The following is a 16051-nucleotide window of genomic DNA, read 5'->3' as shown; positions in this document are numbered from 1 at the left end:
TGGTTATTCCAATATGACATTCTACTCCAGTTTTATAGACAGAAAGCAATTAGAATGGTTGCAATTTTTGCATATAAAGCAAGGTTGGAGGTACTTGCATTTTCCTTTGCCATTAGTTTTATTAAATCCTATTGTTAGCAAAACATCTACTAACTTTGGGAAGTAATTTTTAAAAATACCATTAAATTGAATTCCATGCCTAATTCTTCCATTTATGAAATAAAAATAGTATTAGTACTAATGGCAATTGTGCAGATATTTGTGTTCTCATGTGTAGTACTAGTAATCTAGGACTATTGACAAACTATGAACATTGATTATCACTGTTCACGTAAAATTTTGTCAATTATCTCAGCAGCAACTGCCAACATATTAAATATCACTGCTATGTATGTGGACTGTTGGTTGAATACAATTTGCAGATCATTCTGTGCATCATGTCCTGTTAAAAATATTTTTAATCTGATAGCAGATGTCTTATAAGGTTAGGACAAAGTAAACTATACTCTGGCTTTAGGTTTGCTGGCTGAGCTGGAAGGTTCGTGGTCAGATGTTTCATCACCATACTAGGTAAAATCTTCAGTGAGCCTCCGGATGAAGCATTGCTGGTGATTCCTGTTTTCTATTTATATGTTTGGGTTTCTTTGGGTTGGCGATGTCATTTCCTGTTCTTTTTCTCAGGGGGTGGTAAATTGGGTCCAAGTCAATGTGTTGACTTGTTGATAGAGTTCCGGTTAAAATGCCATACTTCTAGGAAGTCTCATGCGTGTCTTCTCAAAACTTGTAAACAATATTACATTTACACTAAATTAGGACTTAAAGGGATATTTGTTTAAAACTGTTGAATCAACTTTCTTAACCTAATTATTTTCTATTTCTTGTAGATAAATTGCCCTTGTGGAGCTATTAAGTTATTGTGGTGGCATTTACGTTATATTGAATTAGCAGTTTCAGTGAGCACAAGAAGATGCATTTCATATTCTGATTTTAAGACCTTTAAAATGACACTACTTTTAGGAAATCAAAACTGTTTGGATGGCTTGCGCAAGGATGTCACAGACGTACAAGGGATAATCATAGAAGTATTTTCACGTGTTGGCGCAGTTCGCTATCCATCATGGAAGTTTCCGGATAAAACATCATGTGATTTGGATCTTGTTACTTTATTGAACCGTTTTGATTATGTAGAAGATGATCCAGAATACACGCAACATTCTCATATTGTGCTATTTGAATTGGTCATTGACAGGTAAGGGACAAGTTGTTGTTCTTTGGCTTTTCTCCAGAAAATACCAACAATGCTCAGTAGAATTCATGCTGGAAACAACTATTACACAGTGATAGTGCCCCATGCATACAGAATGTCAACAAATGTTTACTTCCTTTTAAACAATTTAACAACTTATTTTTGTGCCTCAATTTCACCTAATAGAAGTGTCTTATTTTTCATTAATTGAGGTAATACTCAATGAGAATATGCCCAAGATCTACACTTACTTGCATTGTCCTGTTGCTGCTGTTTTCAGTAATGGTTTTCTTTTTAAGGTGTTGATTTGTTTTTTCTCTGAAGAATGTTTTTGAAAATCACTCAAGTATTTTGGAAGTACTGAACCAAGATTGTCTGTTTCTTTTATAGTTATACCATCTCTGTTCACAGGCTGTAGTTGATCTTACGCTGCATTAAAATAGTGTTGAGAGATTTAACTTCCAGGGATAAATTTTGTGACATTTAATTAAATGTCATCAAATGTTATTTAGTGATCTGAAAACTTTGAATAATGAAATGACTATTTTCAAGAGAACGATTAAGCGAAATAGTTTGTGTGTCCAGATCTGTTCATCTAGAAGCAATCCTTCCACTTGAAACCTTGTGACATATCCAAAATGGACAGTGTAAAGTCCTGTGATACTGAGTAGTACCATCCTTTCAGAAATCCAAATGAATAGTTCTTTATGGAACTATGAGTGGAATAGTGCTACATCAGCTTAAAGGGCTGAGTGTCTTAGGGAAATCTTGAAGGTGAACAAGAAATTAATTTTAAAAAAGGAAGAAGGAAACTGATGGGAAATTCTTGGTGTGTTTGGCACAAAAAGATGAAATATGAGATTGAAAAGTTAGCATTAGACTGACTAGATGCTGTGCTACACTTTCCTTAAAAATACATATTGGCTAGCTGGGAGAAAGAATGATTAAGATCTAACAGTGATATGAGAGTCAACAATTTACAATATCCAATCATTTGCAGAGCAGCAACCAAGAAAGCAAACAAAATATTGAATAATGCTGCTAAATTAATATATTGTAAATATGGAGCTAAAATTTTGCCTAACATACTCCACTTGTACCTTATATTGAAGATTGTGTTTAGTTCTGGTCAGAAAGGTGGGAGAGAAACATCCAAACAGAGAAGGGACACAGGACTAATCCCACATGTCAGAGGACCGCTTTCTGAGAATGGTGTTTAGTGTTTTAGTAAACATTGTTATACAGTAGACAATAACTGTATTCATACACAGAGTCCAAGACCACACTTTTACTGACACATCTCTGGAACTGAGGATTTGAACTTGGGCCTCCTGGTCCCATTAGGTCTCGGGCATTTCTTCTGACCTTGTTAAATGAAAACAAAGCACATGGCTTGACAAGACATCACAGGATACATATCATAGAGTCATAGAGCACAGAAGAGGCCCATCAAGTCTGCACTGACCTACCTAACTAATCCCATTTGCGAGTACTTGGCCCATAGTCTCGAATGTTATAACATTTCAAGTGCTCAATCATATAATTTTTAAAAGATTGTGAGGTTTGCCATATCTACTGACTTCCGAGGCAGTGAATTCCAGATTCCTATCACCCTCCGGCTGAAAGAAATTCCCTCTAAACCACTTATCATTTACCTGAAAATTATGTCCCCTCATTGTTGATCCTTCACCTAAGAGGTGCAGCTGCTTCCTATCCAGCTATGGGTAGGTGAGAATGACAGCAGTTGATATCAAGGCTGCATTTGACAAACTGTAGCATCAAGGAGCCCTAGCAAAACTGGAATCCATGTTTCAGAAGGCAAACTTTCCACTTGCTGGAGTCACACCTGGCACATAGAAAGATAGTTGTGTTTGTTAGCAGTCAGAAATTTCAGCATCCAGGACATCTCAGCGTAATGACCTAGGCCCAACCATCTTCAGCTGTTTCATCAATAACCTCCCCTTTTTCGGAAGGTGGGGATGTGCAACTGTCAGCGAACAATGTTTAGTACTATGCATGACTCCTCAAATACTGGAGCAGCGCATGTTCAAATGCAACAAGGTCTGGACAGTATCTAGTCTTGCGCTGACAAGTGGTAAATAATATTCACCCCACACAAATGCCAGGCAATGACCAATTCTAATAAAAGACAGTCTAACCACTACCTCTTGAAATTCAATGGTGTTATCATCACTGAATCCACCACGATCAACATCCTTGGAGTTACCATTGACCAGAAATTGAATGGATTCACCACATGAACACGGTGACTACACAAAGAGGTCAGATACAAAGAATACTGCAGTGAGTAACTTACCTGACTCCCCAAAGCCTGTCCACCATCTACAAGTCACAAGTCAGGAGTGTAATGGAATATTCCCCACTTGCCTAGATGAATACAGCTCCAACAACATTCAAGAAGCTTGACACCATCGAGGTCAAAGCAACTTGATTGGCATCACATTCACAAGCATCCCTCCCTCCACCACAGATGCACAGTACACACTACTGCTACTATCTACAAGATGCACAGCAGGAATTCATCAAACATCCTGAGACAGCACCTTTCAAACCCACGACCACTACCATCTAGAAGGAGAAAGGTAGCAAATACCTGGGTACACCACCACCTGCAAGGTCAACTCCAAGCCACTTACCATCCTGATTTGGAAACGTATCGCGGTTCCCTCAGTATTGCTGCGTCAAAATCTTGGAACTCTCTCCTTAAAGGCATTGTGAGGCTACCTACAACACATAGGCTGCAGTGGTTTGAGAAGGCAGCTCACTGCCACTTTCTCAAGGGTAACTAAGTAATAAATGCTGGCCCAGTCAGCGATGCCCATGTCCCACAAATGAAAAAACACCTATCTAAAATAATTCTAGAGAGACTGGTATCCCATCACCAAGTCACCCTTTATTGACATGTGGAAAGTCCTTGATACTCATCCAGCTCCCTCAGAGCCAGTTCTCAGAGTGATCAGACTGTCAGACACTCTTTTTTTTAAACTTATCAGCCAGGGCTCTATGGTTGTCCCAGATTAACAGCCCTAATCAGGGAATTCATATTCCATTACAATCAATACATTGTCTATGCCTCTCATCATCTCATAAAACTCAATCAGATTTCCTCTCTGCTATCTTTGCACTAAAGAAAACAATTCAAGCCTCTCTACGTAGCTAACATATCAGATTAGGAAGGCCACTTAGCTGGAAAGGCCCGACACTTAATCCTCAGAGTAACTATTTTAAAAAAGAGGAGAAAGTTTTCACCCCTATTACTCACTGAAGGCCCAATTTATGAATTCATAACTTTAAATTCTAGGCAAACAAGTCCAAAGATGTGCAGGTAGATTGGCTATACTAAATTGACCATCGTGTCCAGGGATGGGCAGGCTAGGTAGGTTAACCATGGTAAATACAAGGTTACCAATATTGTGGAATCAATAGACCAAATGGCCTGTTTCCATACTGTGGGGATTCTATAAAGTCTGAGACTTCACATTTTCTACTAATTTGAATCCATAACTGCTAATGCTATTCTACATAATTTGTTCAAAGCATTTCTTTTTGCAGATTTACATTTTTTTCAGATAATTTACTATCTTACACACCCTTTAGAATCATAGAATTCCCACAGGGTCCATCAAGTCTCAACAACCCTCCGAGAGCATCCCATCCTACCCCTACATTTATCATGACTAACTCACCTAGCCTGCACATTCATGGACACTATGGAGCAATTTACCATGGTAATTCCATCTAACTGCATGTCTTTGGACTGTGCGAGAAAACCAGAGCACCCGGCAGAAACCCGAGCAGACACAGGGAGAATGTGCAAACTCCACACAGACAGTTGCCCAAGGCTGGAATTGAATCTGGGTCCCTGATGCTGTGAGGCAGCAGTGCTAACCACCGAACCACCATGCTGCCCACTTTATACGATACCTTCTTCATTTCCATCTTTCAAGGTTGAATTATGAGAAAAGACTGCAGTCTTTTCTCATAATTCAGCCTCTAAATAGGCATGATCTTTGTGGCAATTCTTATAACTTCCTCCAACATTGAAGTATTTGTTCTGAGGAGGAGTCACCTTGAACTTGAAACATTAACTCTGTTTATTCACAGATGCTGCCAGACCTGCTGTGTTGCTACAATATTTTCTTTGTTGTTTCAGATTTCCAACATTTTGCTTTTATTGAAGTGTCTTCTTTGTACCTTTGTGACCAGAAATAGATAATGGAATAGACATTTGGAGCCCAAAATGTTAACTCTATTTCTCTTTCCACAGATGCTGCCAGACCTGCTGAGTATTGCTGGCACATTATTTTATTTCAGATTTGCAGCACTTTACTTTGATTTGACTGGTAATTTTATAGGTTGACATGATGCAAACATGATAACCACAAAATCAGCACTGTCAAAATGAATTAACTTAGTGATGCTTGTTCGTGGAATAAAGTGGCAACAAATCAGAGATCACAAAAAACATTGTAAATTGAATGTTGTCCTGAAAACCTATTCAAATTGCTGTCCCCATGTAACTCTCAGACTGTTTCCCATTCGTCATTTTTATGAGAAAAATGTATAATCTCTTAAGTTAAATGTTTTAAAGTGCTATCAATGGGTAGCAGTTCAAGAAGACAGCTCACCACCATCTTCTTTAGGGCAATAATACTTTTTAACTGACTTATCTCTGCCAACAAAGGTAGGATACATAGCCAATAATGCCTCCACTCCATGAGTAAGTAAAACTCATTGGGGCAATGAAGTAGCAATAATTAGAGTAAGTTTCTGATCTTGTGTTACAAATACAGATGCTGTCTATCTGCATGTGTGCCTTTCTTTTAATCTGTTTTTGCAAAAGGTTTTCACATTTGTGTTGGGTCCCATGACCTGGTCTTGCCAAGGTTCTTTGTTGAGTCCAATTCAGGCAATAGGTAGATTGTTTTTTATTCAGTGGAACAAGAACATGTGTGATCCAGCTGTGACATGCACAAACCTGTGTTAAATGACTGTTACACATGTGCCTCCCAACTTTAGTAATTACGCACACTTTATGGTCACACACATATTAGGAGAAGCATTATTGAGAGCTGGTATAGTCAATAATTCTGGTTTAAATTATTTAGTGGTTACAATAAATTTACTTATATCATAAATTAAGTGGTATTTAAAAATGTGATTGTGACATTTGTCATCTTCATGCTTGTAATATTTATCTTCAGAATCCCAGAGTACATGCTCTACAATATAGAACATAGAACAGTACAGCACAGAAACGCCCGAAACATCGATTCTCCTGTTCCTTGGATGCTGCCTGACCTGCTGCGCTTTTCCAGCAACACATTTTCAGCTTAGGCTCATCATGTCAACCATGAGGCCATTCTAAACTAATCCCATCTGCTTGCACATGCTCTATATCCCTCTATTCCCTGCCTGTTCATGTGTCTGTCCAAATGCCTCCGAAATGTTGCTATCGTACCTGGTTCTACCAGCTCCCCTGGCAGCTCAATCCAGGAACTCACTGCCTTCTGTGTGTAAAAAAACTTGCTTCGCACATCTTCTTTAAATTTTCCCACTCTCACCTTAGCTGGTATTTAATATTTCCATCTTGGAAAATAAACTCTGACTATCCACTCTATCAATGCCTCTCATCATTTTACATACTTCTATCATGTTACCCCTCACCCTCCGACACTCTAGCAAAAACAATCCAAGTTTAAACAAATGTATCCTTAGTTTTTTGGTAGAGATAAGTCAGTTAAATGGTATCCTGAAAAAGTCAAGAGTATATTTTGATTCAGTAGAGTTCTATTGGGAATTGTGCTTTACGGTATAATTAGTTGTGTTTATAACAACTCTCCAAGCTGTAAATATTTATAATGATGTGTACATAGTGGTTGGCTCTTGACATTTGTTCAAACATAATTTTGAAATGCTATGGAGTATATTTCTAGTCACAGCTCCCTCAATGACTCAATTGTTAGGGCAAACAGTAGATAGTTGATAAGCCACAGGGACCAGGAAGGTTTCACTTTGATCCATATTCTATGTCAAATTAGCCAATTTCATTTGAGACAGTGGCCCATGCAGTACTTGTGTTAAGAGAATGGGAGAACTGGCAAACATTGTTATTTATGTTTGTATTTCCTGAAGGCTTGCTAATAAGCAGCAAAGATTTAAATATTTGTTGGTCATGTGTTCAAAAGAACCTTAAAAGTATTTTCACTGTTTAAAACACCTGCAACTAACTTAAAACGATATTCTGAAGAAAGTAGATGGCTGTACCTATTGTAACAATTTGTGAAGCAACAAATTCATTTTGTGCACTTATTACAATTTTACCAATTTGATCAAAGAATATCTATCATAACTGGAATAAAAACAGAAAATTCTGAATAAAGCTAAGCAGAACTAGTAGCAGCTGCAGATACAGAAACCGGGTTAAGTAAAAGGCGACACCGCTGTCTTGAACTGTCCCACCCGTTCATCGTCCTTCCCAGCTATCCGGTCCACCCTCCCCTCTCAACTATCACTATCACCCACCCCCCCATCTGCATTTATCTATCGCATGCCCAGTTACCTTCCCCCCACCCCAAACCCCACCCTTCTATTTATCTCTCAGCACCCCCACCCCGCCACATTTCTGATGAAGGGCTTTTGCCTGAAACGTTGACCCTCCTGTTCCTCAGATGCTGTCTGACTTGCTTGGCCAGCGCCACACTTTTCGACTCTTATGTAAAAGTTAACTATTTTCTCCCCAGATGCTACCTGATCTGACTTTTTTTTCAGCATTTTCTGTTTCGATTTCAGAGTTTCTGCACCTGCAGTATTCTATTTCTCCAGTGTAACTTTGATCATCTTTTTTGACTGTTGATGGCAGTCAGCTTAATCCAACATTCCATTCTCCCTCCTCCACTTCTACCTTAAGGTCCCACCCTTCTGTTCTTCTCTTGCCCCTGCTTTGCCTGTTAGATTCACAATCCTCTTCCTCATTTACACACTTCAATTACAATAACCACTTCACCTGACGAAGGAGCAGTGCTCTGAAAGCTGGTGATTTTAAATAAACTTAATGGACTATAACCTGGTGTCCTGTGACTTCTGACTTTGTCCACCCCAGTCCAATACTGGTACCTCTACATAATAACTGTTAGCACATTTATGTTGATGACACCCAGTTCTTCTCCTTCATCACCCTTGACTTCATAATCCATTCAGTGTTGCTTGTCTGACAATGATTCAGTACGTCTTCCAATTGATCCTTAATAAGACTTGAGGCATACAATTTCACCTTCTTTCTGATTGCTCCTTTAAATTGTATCAGATAGTTTACACCCTAGTTGTCTAAAGTAACCACAAGCTGAAGTTCTAATCAAATATCCCTCACTAGATTGTTAATTTCCAGCTCTGTAGCATCACCAACCTCTGTCCTATTTTCATTCACTGTTTATACACTTTAGCCAGTTCTGGAATCAATTTCTCCAATGTACATCTTGTCTTCTTCCCGAATTTATTCCTTTGTAAAACTGTATCTCATTCCAACCTGTACTGCGTACACTACATCACCCATGAAGGCCTGCTCATCTATAATGCCTGATTCCTTTGCTCTCTTTCCTTACATCAGATTCAAATTCCTCAGTTACCTTATAGTTATCCTATCACTGCAATCTCCTCTAGCTCTATATTCAAGATTGTGAAAACTATGTTTTTGATTATGCAAAATAATGCAGATGCTGGAGATCTGAAATAGAAAATGCTGGAAGCACTTGGCAGGTCTGGTAGCACCTGAGAGAGAGAGAGAGAGAGACAGTGTAATTGTTACAAGTCTAATATCTCTCTTCAAAACTAAAGACAGATGGAAAATTGAGTTTTCAACTGTTGAAGAATGTGGCAAGAAGCAGTGGAACAGAAGGGAAAGTCAAGGAAAGGTTTGAGGGTGAGGGAGAATGGAGGTCAAAGATGTCATAGAACCAAAAGCAAAGGCAGTAATAATGGTTGTAGAGAAAGGGCAAAGCATACATCTGAAGTGGGTGTTAATACCAGAACGTAGGTCTGATCTGATTGAAAACATAAACATAGGAAGAAGATATAGAAATGCAGGTAGGCGGATTTTGGAATTATCAAATTGGAGGACAGAGTTCATGGTTTAAAGTTGTTGAAATTATATTGAGTGCAGAAGGCTGTAAAATGCCTAAACAGAAATGAAGTGCTATTCACTGGAACACTTCAGAACACTTAGTACAGAGGTGAGAGCATGAGAGTAAGATGGCATATTGAGTGGCAAATGACTGGAAGGTCAAGTTAACTGGTGGACTGAGCAGAGATGTTACTCAAAATGGTTACCCTGTCTCCATTTGGACACATCTGTGCAGCAGAAACAACATCTTGAGTAGTTAATACAGCAGGCTAGATTGAAGGAAATACAAGTAAATTGCTGCTTCACCTGGATGGAGTGATTCAGGAGGGAGGAGCTAAAAGGACAAATGTTACACTCCTGTAATTTGCATAGGATGGTGTTATGGGATGGGGATAAGTTATTTTGCTTCCAATTTCCACCTTCTTCTCATCTTTTCTTGGTCTGCTTCTGGGAGAAAGTGAGGAATGCAGATGCTGGAGATCAGAATCAAAAAGTGTGCCACTGGAAAAGCACAGCAAGTCAGGCAACATCTAAGGAGCAGGACAATCAACATTTCAGGCATAGGCCCTTCATCAGGAATTACCTTTCCTGATCAAGGGCTTATCCCCAACACATTGATTCTCCTGCTCCTCCCATGCTGCCTGACTTGATGTGCTTTTCCAGCGCCACACTTTTTGATTCTGATCTCCAGTATCTGCAGTCCTCACTTTCTCCCAGAAATAGACCAAATAAAGATGAGCAGAAGGTGGAAATTGGAAGCAAAATTGATCAACATTTCCAGTCCCAGATGAGAGCAAGATACAAAACCAGTACAGTCTTTGATGTACTGGAAAATGTTATGTGAGGGGGCTTAAGGAGGAATACCACAGCAATACTATTAATCCCATTTTCAGTTCGCTCTCCAAAATCTCCTGCTTGTGATTTCTGTGCATATTACCCTCTATGAAATGTTCTGATACCCTTTCTGCAGTTAAAATGTATAAAATTGCAAGTTTACTAATAAATCTTTTGCTGTACTTATTGACCACCGGATGGCATTGTTGCATTTTGAAAGATCCGTTTTTGAGCAACTGAGCAAGCAGCTGACAATGGCACAGGTCAATTAAGCTGCAGCAACTGGATTAAATAAAATAAAAACACATTGTACTAGTTGCTGGGTTAACATCAGAGAAGGTTACCAGGTTGTTGCCTTGTCTGGAGGGTTTTAGTTATGAGGAGAGGTTGGATAAACTTGGACTGTTTTCACTGGAAAGTTGGAGGTTGAGGGGTGATCTGATAGAGGATAACATTATAACAGACATAGATGTGGTGGATAGTCAGAGTGTTTTTCCCAGGGTGAAAAGGTTAACTACATGAGGGCAAAGGTTCAAAGTGAGAGGGACAAGTTTAGGAGAGAGGTGCAGGGAAAACCTTTCCAACAGAGGGTGTTGTATGCCTGGAACACACTGCCATTGGAGACAGTGGAAGCAGACACATTAGCAACAATTAAAGCGTATCTTGATAGGCACACGAATGTGAGGTGAACACAGGGATAGAAACCATATATGGGTGGTAAGTAGTGGGTTGAAATAAGACTAGGAATCGACACAGGCTTGGTGGGCCGAAGGGCCTGTTCCTGTGTTGTATTGAATTAATTGAATATAATGATTCTGGAAATGTACAAGACTACAGGCATAAGTTAACAAAAGGTTTTCTCCAAACGTACACCAAAAGCCATCACCCTAAATGCAGCTTCCACAGATTGGTGAGGTTACAGTGAATGCAATTTGTACATGCACAAAGTTGGAATATTTTAACCACGCAGGAACAACCCGAGTTACAGTATCTTGGATCTCAATCTTACATTAAATTGTCATCATTTGCATCTCCTCTTGACCCATCTTTTTGTTTCTTTACTGGACCCGTTCCCACCTCATTTTGTCATTTCACCATCCACCCTGTCATGGACCTTTCCTTTTGTCCCTTTCTCCCTTTCCCCTCTCTGCCTTTGTGCCTGCTTAACACGTCAAATGTGCAACATGGTCCAACTCTGACAAAAAGACACACAGTTGAAACAAAAACAGAAATTGCTGGAAAAATTTCAGCAGGTCTGGCAGCATCAATGAGAAGGCAGAATGAACATTTTGAGTCTGGTGACCCTTCATCATAACCTGTTGGTTTAGGAAAAACTGGTATTTATGCTGAAGCCGAAGTGGGGGGGGGGGGGGGGGGGGGAGATAACCAGAATTTTGGGACAGAGCCTAGAGAGAGAGAGTGAGAGATATGAGGAGTAGGTAAACAAGGAGATAATAGACAGCAGGCCAGGACAGAAGCAAAGCTGAATAAGAGATAATGAAAACATGGAAGAATGGAATGAGACTGTAAAATAATTGAATTCAATGTTGAGTCCTAGAGGCTGCAGGATCCAAAAGTGGAAAATGATGTGTTGTTCCTTGCGCTTGTGCTGAGGTTTGCTGGAACATTGCAGCAGGACTACAACAAAAATGTTGGCAAGTCATTTTCTGTGGATAGAGCCCATAAAACTCTGCTCCTTCACCTGGAAGGTACGTTTGGAGAAGTGCTCTGAATGGAGTTGAGGGACAATGAGCTCGGAGGCTGTTGTGAGGAGATCACCAGAAGAGATGTGGTTGGTGACAGTTGTGGACACATGTCCTGATGTTTGATGATGGGGTTACGGACCAGGGTAGATAGGAAGAGGGGTCCGCGAGTTGGTGCTCAGCCTCCACATGTAGAAGTCAGTGTGCCACACAAACAACAGCACCACTCTTGTTGGCAGGCTTGATGACAAAGTCAAGATTGGATCCAAGAGCATGTAGTGCAGTCAGTTCAGAGGGAGGTAGGCTTGAATGGGTGAGAGAGGCAGAAAAATTAAGGTGACTGATGTTACATTGATAGTTCTTGATGAACAGAGTGCAGGTAAAAGGCCAGAGGGAGAGGTCCAAGTGGAAGGAGACTGTTGGAGGTGGGTGAAGGCGTTTGTGAGATTGAAAGAGTACTCTTGTCAAAAGAAGTGGGCACAAAGGTGATATAAGAAGAGTTCAACATTTTCGTTCCTGAAATTCATTGAGGTAGGGTGTAAAGGGATAAAACTAAGACCTTTGCCGTGTAAAGAAAGATCAATTTCAAAGACTGGAACGTCAGAAGGAATAGTAAATACCCAACTAGTGGTGGGATCAGGAGAAAGCATGGAGTCATGGAGAAAGGGAGGAGAGTGATGTTCCAGAGCAATGTGGGTATCTCAAAGTTGTTCCAGGTTGTGCTCCTTGAGGTCTGACAGGGAGAGAAAAAGATTCTTGTTAGAACTCCGAACGAACTGGAAAATTAAACTGGGGTCCAGCACAGCTCTGAGACAATGTGAGGCTGTGCTGATGGACAGAGAAAGTTTGAGAGTGCGAATATTACACTACATGGCACTAAGGTTGGATCTAGGCAAAAACAACTGCTCGAGGAACATTGTACATTATGGAGATTGTTGTGATTCTAGGTGGATCCCAAAACTAAAGATGAAACTGGTGTTTCACTAGGCACGAAAATGTTAACTCTGTTTACTCTTCATAGAGTTCCAGCATCTGCAGTTCTTTGTTTCATTACAAAGATGCAACATTCACTTTGTTTCTCTCTCCTCAACTAACCATCTGAGTATTTTCAGCATTTTGTGTATAAATCTCCAATTTCCAGCATTTACATTATTTTGCCTTTTATACCTGAAAAATGAATATTTGAAGCACATTTGAGTTACAAAAACCCATAAAAGCAAAAAATATTCATAATGAATATAATGTTTTTAAGTGAACTTGATGCGACTTGTATGGAAATCTATTGCTGTGTTTGAGAATTTCCCTATGTATAGGATGTAGCTCAATCAATAATATCAGAGAAGTAGATCTGAGGATGTCAACATTTCAGACCAAAGGATCACCACGTGAATAAAACTTTGCATTTATCCATTAAAAACCTGTGAAGGGCTCTTGTGGTAGTATCCATTACCTCTGGACTAGGAGGCCTGGGTTCCAGCCCCACTTGTTCCAGAGGTGTGTAATAACATTTCTGAACAGGTCGATTAGAAAATAGGTTAAATAAAAGAAATTGAAAAAAAAATTAAAACCTTGAACTGTCTGCTTGGGAACACCACCACTGCATTACAGAGCATCCCCATTGAAATAGTGGATAAAGTGTAATGTTAGAGCCTGCACCCAGAATCACACCAGATGTGAATGAATATCCAACAAGTTGTGGTTGTACACTTTCTCACTTGTAACATGATTTCCTGAGGTCAGTTAGCCCAACAGCTCTTGGGCTCATTTGAAATCATGCCATTTTTATTGTGTTTGCAATGGGACCCCTCAAAGGATAATTTAATTACAACAGATAGGGTAGAATTTTAAGCACTTGAAAACCATTCATTTAGTATTGAAATTGAGCACGTACAATAAGAACATTTTCTTCTATAAATAGTTGGAATTTACTTCAGTACAGCAGACTTGCCTCCAAAGTCGTGGTTTTCTGTGTGGCGTTGTATGGACAAGATCCGTGTGTCAGAAAGAGCATTTCTAGCTCCCTTGTAAATCGCATCTTGCATAATTCACGTAAAATTATTCTAACACCTACCTTATCTGCTGCAGACAGAGTTGTAAATATATATAACAAATACCAAGGGAACCTTAGCAACTGTACAAATAAATGGAATTGGGAAACCATATAATGGTATGCTTAATTTAACTGATAGGATAACAATGTGATATCATCTTTGCTGAATGATTAACCAAATATAAGTGCAGTGTAAAACTGGCACTACAAAATGACGCGTTACATTTATCTTTTTCCCAAGTATTGGTTTATACAATGGATTGAATACATTGTAACAAATTCTCTCCTATTTACAAAAAACATAATGTTAAATTCAAATCTTGTATACTTAAGATATTAAATTGGAATAGAACTAAAGAGTTAATATGATCACTATTCTAAGTATACCTTGTATTTGTTTCTGTAGGTTGGTGCTATTGCTGCAGAGTTTCACACACTATGTTGATCTTCTTACAAAGGAACAGTGTATTCCTTCCTCTAAGTCAGTAGGTCCATCCATGTCTGTTGGCTTGGTAGTGAAGAAATACTGGAACAGCATGCTCAAACTGGGGAACCTCCACCAACAGGTTGGATTTCTTCAATTTAGTTTAGTGTTCATTTTCACAATATTTGTAAAACTCCTCTGCTTTTAATTCCTTGTCTGAAATCATAATACTGAAAGTTAAACAGGGGGTAACAAAAAGAAATTGTAATTCAAATGCTTTGCAATCTGACTTTTTGAAATATGTTAAATTATTATTCTCTTGCCCTTCACGTCAGAATTAAAGGTGGACATTCAGTGGACAAAGTATAAAGTTTTCGGCACGGTGGGCGGCACGGTGGCACAGTGGTTAGCACTGCTGCCTCACAGCGCCAGAGACCCGGGTTCAATTCCCGCCTCAGGCGACTGACTGTGTGGAGTTTGCACGTTCTCCCCGTGTCTGCGTGGGTTTCCTCCGGGTGCTCCGGTTTCCTCCCACAGTCCAAAGATGTGCAGGGTCAGGTGAATTGGCCATACTAAATTGCCCATAGTGTTAGGTAAGGGGTAAATGTAGGGGTATGGGTGGGTTTCGCTTCGGCTGGTCGGAGTGGACTTGTTGGGCCGAAGGGCCTGTTTCCACACTGTAATCTAATCTAATCTAATCAGTCTACAACAAGCAAGGATCAAAAAACTGGCAGACTAAATTAATCAATCTTTCCAGATCTAGCAAACTGGAATTACCACAAAACATACCAACCAGATTGCTCAGATTTCTTAAAGTTATACATAGCTTCTTTATATTTTCCTTCTTTGTTTGAATAATTTATGAAACAAAAATAAAAACCATAACAAATATATTTAAAAATGGGCACAATTCTGAAAAGAGATGGTTTAATGTTAGAAATGCTTGCAGAAACTCCCAACTGCCTCCCATTTATCGGTCTGGGTGTAGGAAATTTATGATTTTATTAATAAGTTGTGGGTGTAAAAGAATAAAGACTTGCATTAATGCAGCACCCTTCACAACCTCAGGACACTGGAAAGCATCAATGAAATTTTATGGTAGTCATTGTTGCAATATAGCAAAATACAACAGCCAGTTTCTGTATGTGATGTTGGTTAAGAAATAAATATTATCAAAATAGTTACAAGTGTTAATCTGGTCAATATTAATCTAGTAATGTAGGAGGTAGGAACTGGTCTGTCTTCCACATTACTTTATTCGCACTCCTCAGTCCAACATAAACACTGACTCTGAATGTGTTCAGTCTCTGAATAAATTGCATGGAAAATTGAAAAGTCCAGTACGCAAATTCCTGCATCTGGAACCCTCTGAGAAAATTCCTAAATGTAATAGTTAGTCAGGAAATGTTAAAAGTTTAAACACCTTCTGTAACTCCTGGGTAACTACTAAACTGAATCCCTGACTCTCCATAGCACCCCCAACTTTACTTGCCATGATCCCTATGTGCCCCACCATTTCCAACAACTGCCACCTCTCCTGAGATCCAACCTGATTCACACTCCTAGTTCCAACACAATAACCCCCATTGACTTGACATCTCCCACCTGGACTCTCCCTTATATGCCCTAAGTACTCATCTGCATTCTTGGCAAC

The 16051-nt window shown here is 39.4% G+C and overlaps 1 protein-coding gene across 2 annotated transcripts in view; it reads left to right on the top strand.

Moving 5' to 3' along the window:
• Window positions 1–889: 889 nt before the first annotated feature.
• ccdc157 (coiled-coil domain containing 157) overlaps window positions 890–16051 on the top strand; it is a 43438-nt gene continuing 28276 nt past the window's right edge. For both annotated transcript variants that reach the window (XM_088000005.1, XM_088000004.1), the window contains exons 1-2: window positions 890–1249; window positions 14380–14539. In XM_088000005.1, coding sequence (XP_087856131.1) covers window positions 1002–1249; window positions 14380–14539 — 408 coding nt within the window. In that variant the 5' untranslated portion in view covers window positions 890–1001. The remainder of the gene's footprint in view (window positions 1250–14379; window positions 14540–16051) is intronic.

This window comes from Chiloscyllium plagiosum, unplaced genomic scaffold, assembly GCF_037043375.1.
Source record: "Chiloscyllium plagiosum isolate Xiang-an unplaced genomic scaffold, Cpla_swu_hap1 HiC_scaffold_24, whole genome shotgun sequence".
In the NCBI taxonomy this organism is placed as follows: Eukaryota; Metazoa; Chordata; class Chondrichthyes; order Orectolobiformes; family Hemiscylliidae; genus Chiloscyllium; species Chiloscyllium plagiosum.
The sequence above is the reverse complement of the archived record's forward strand: the minus strand, read 5'-3'. Positions and strand labels throughout refer to the sequence as shown.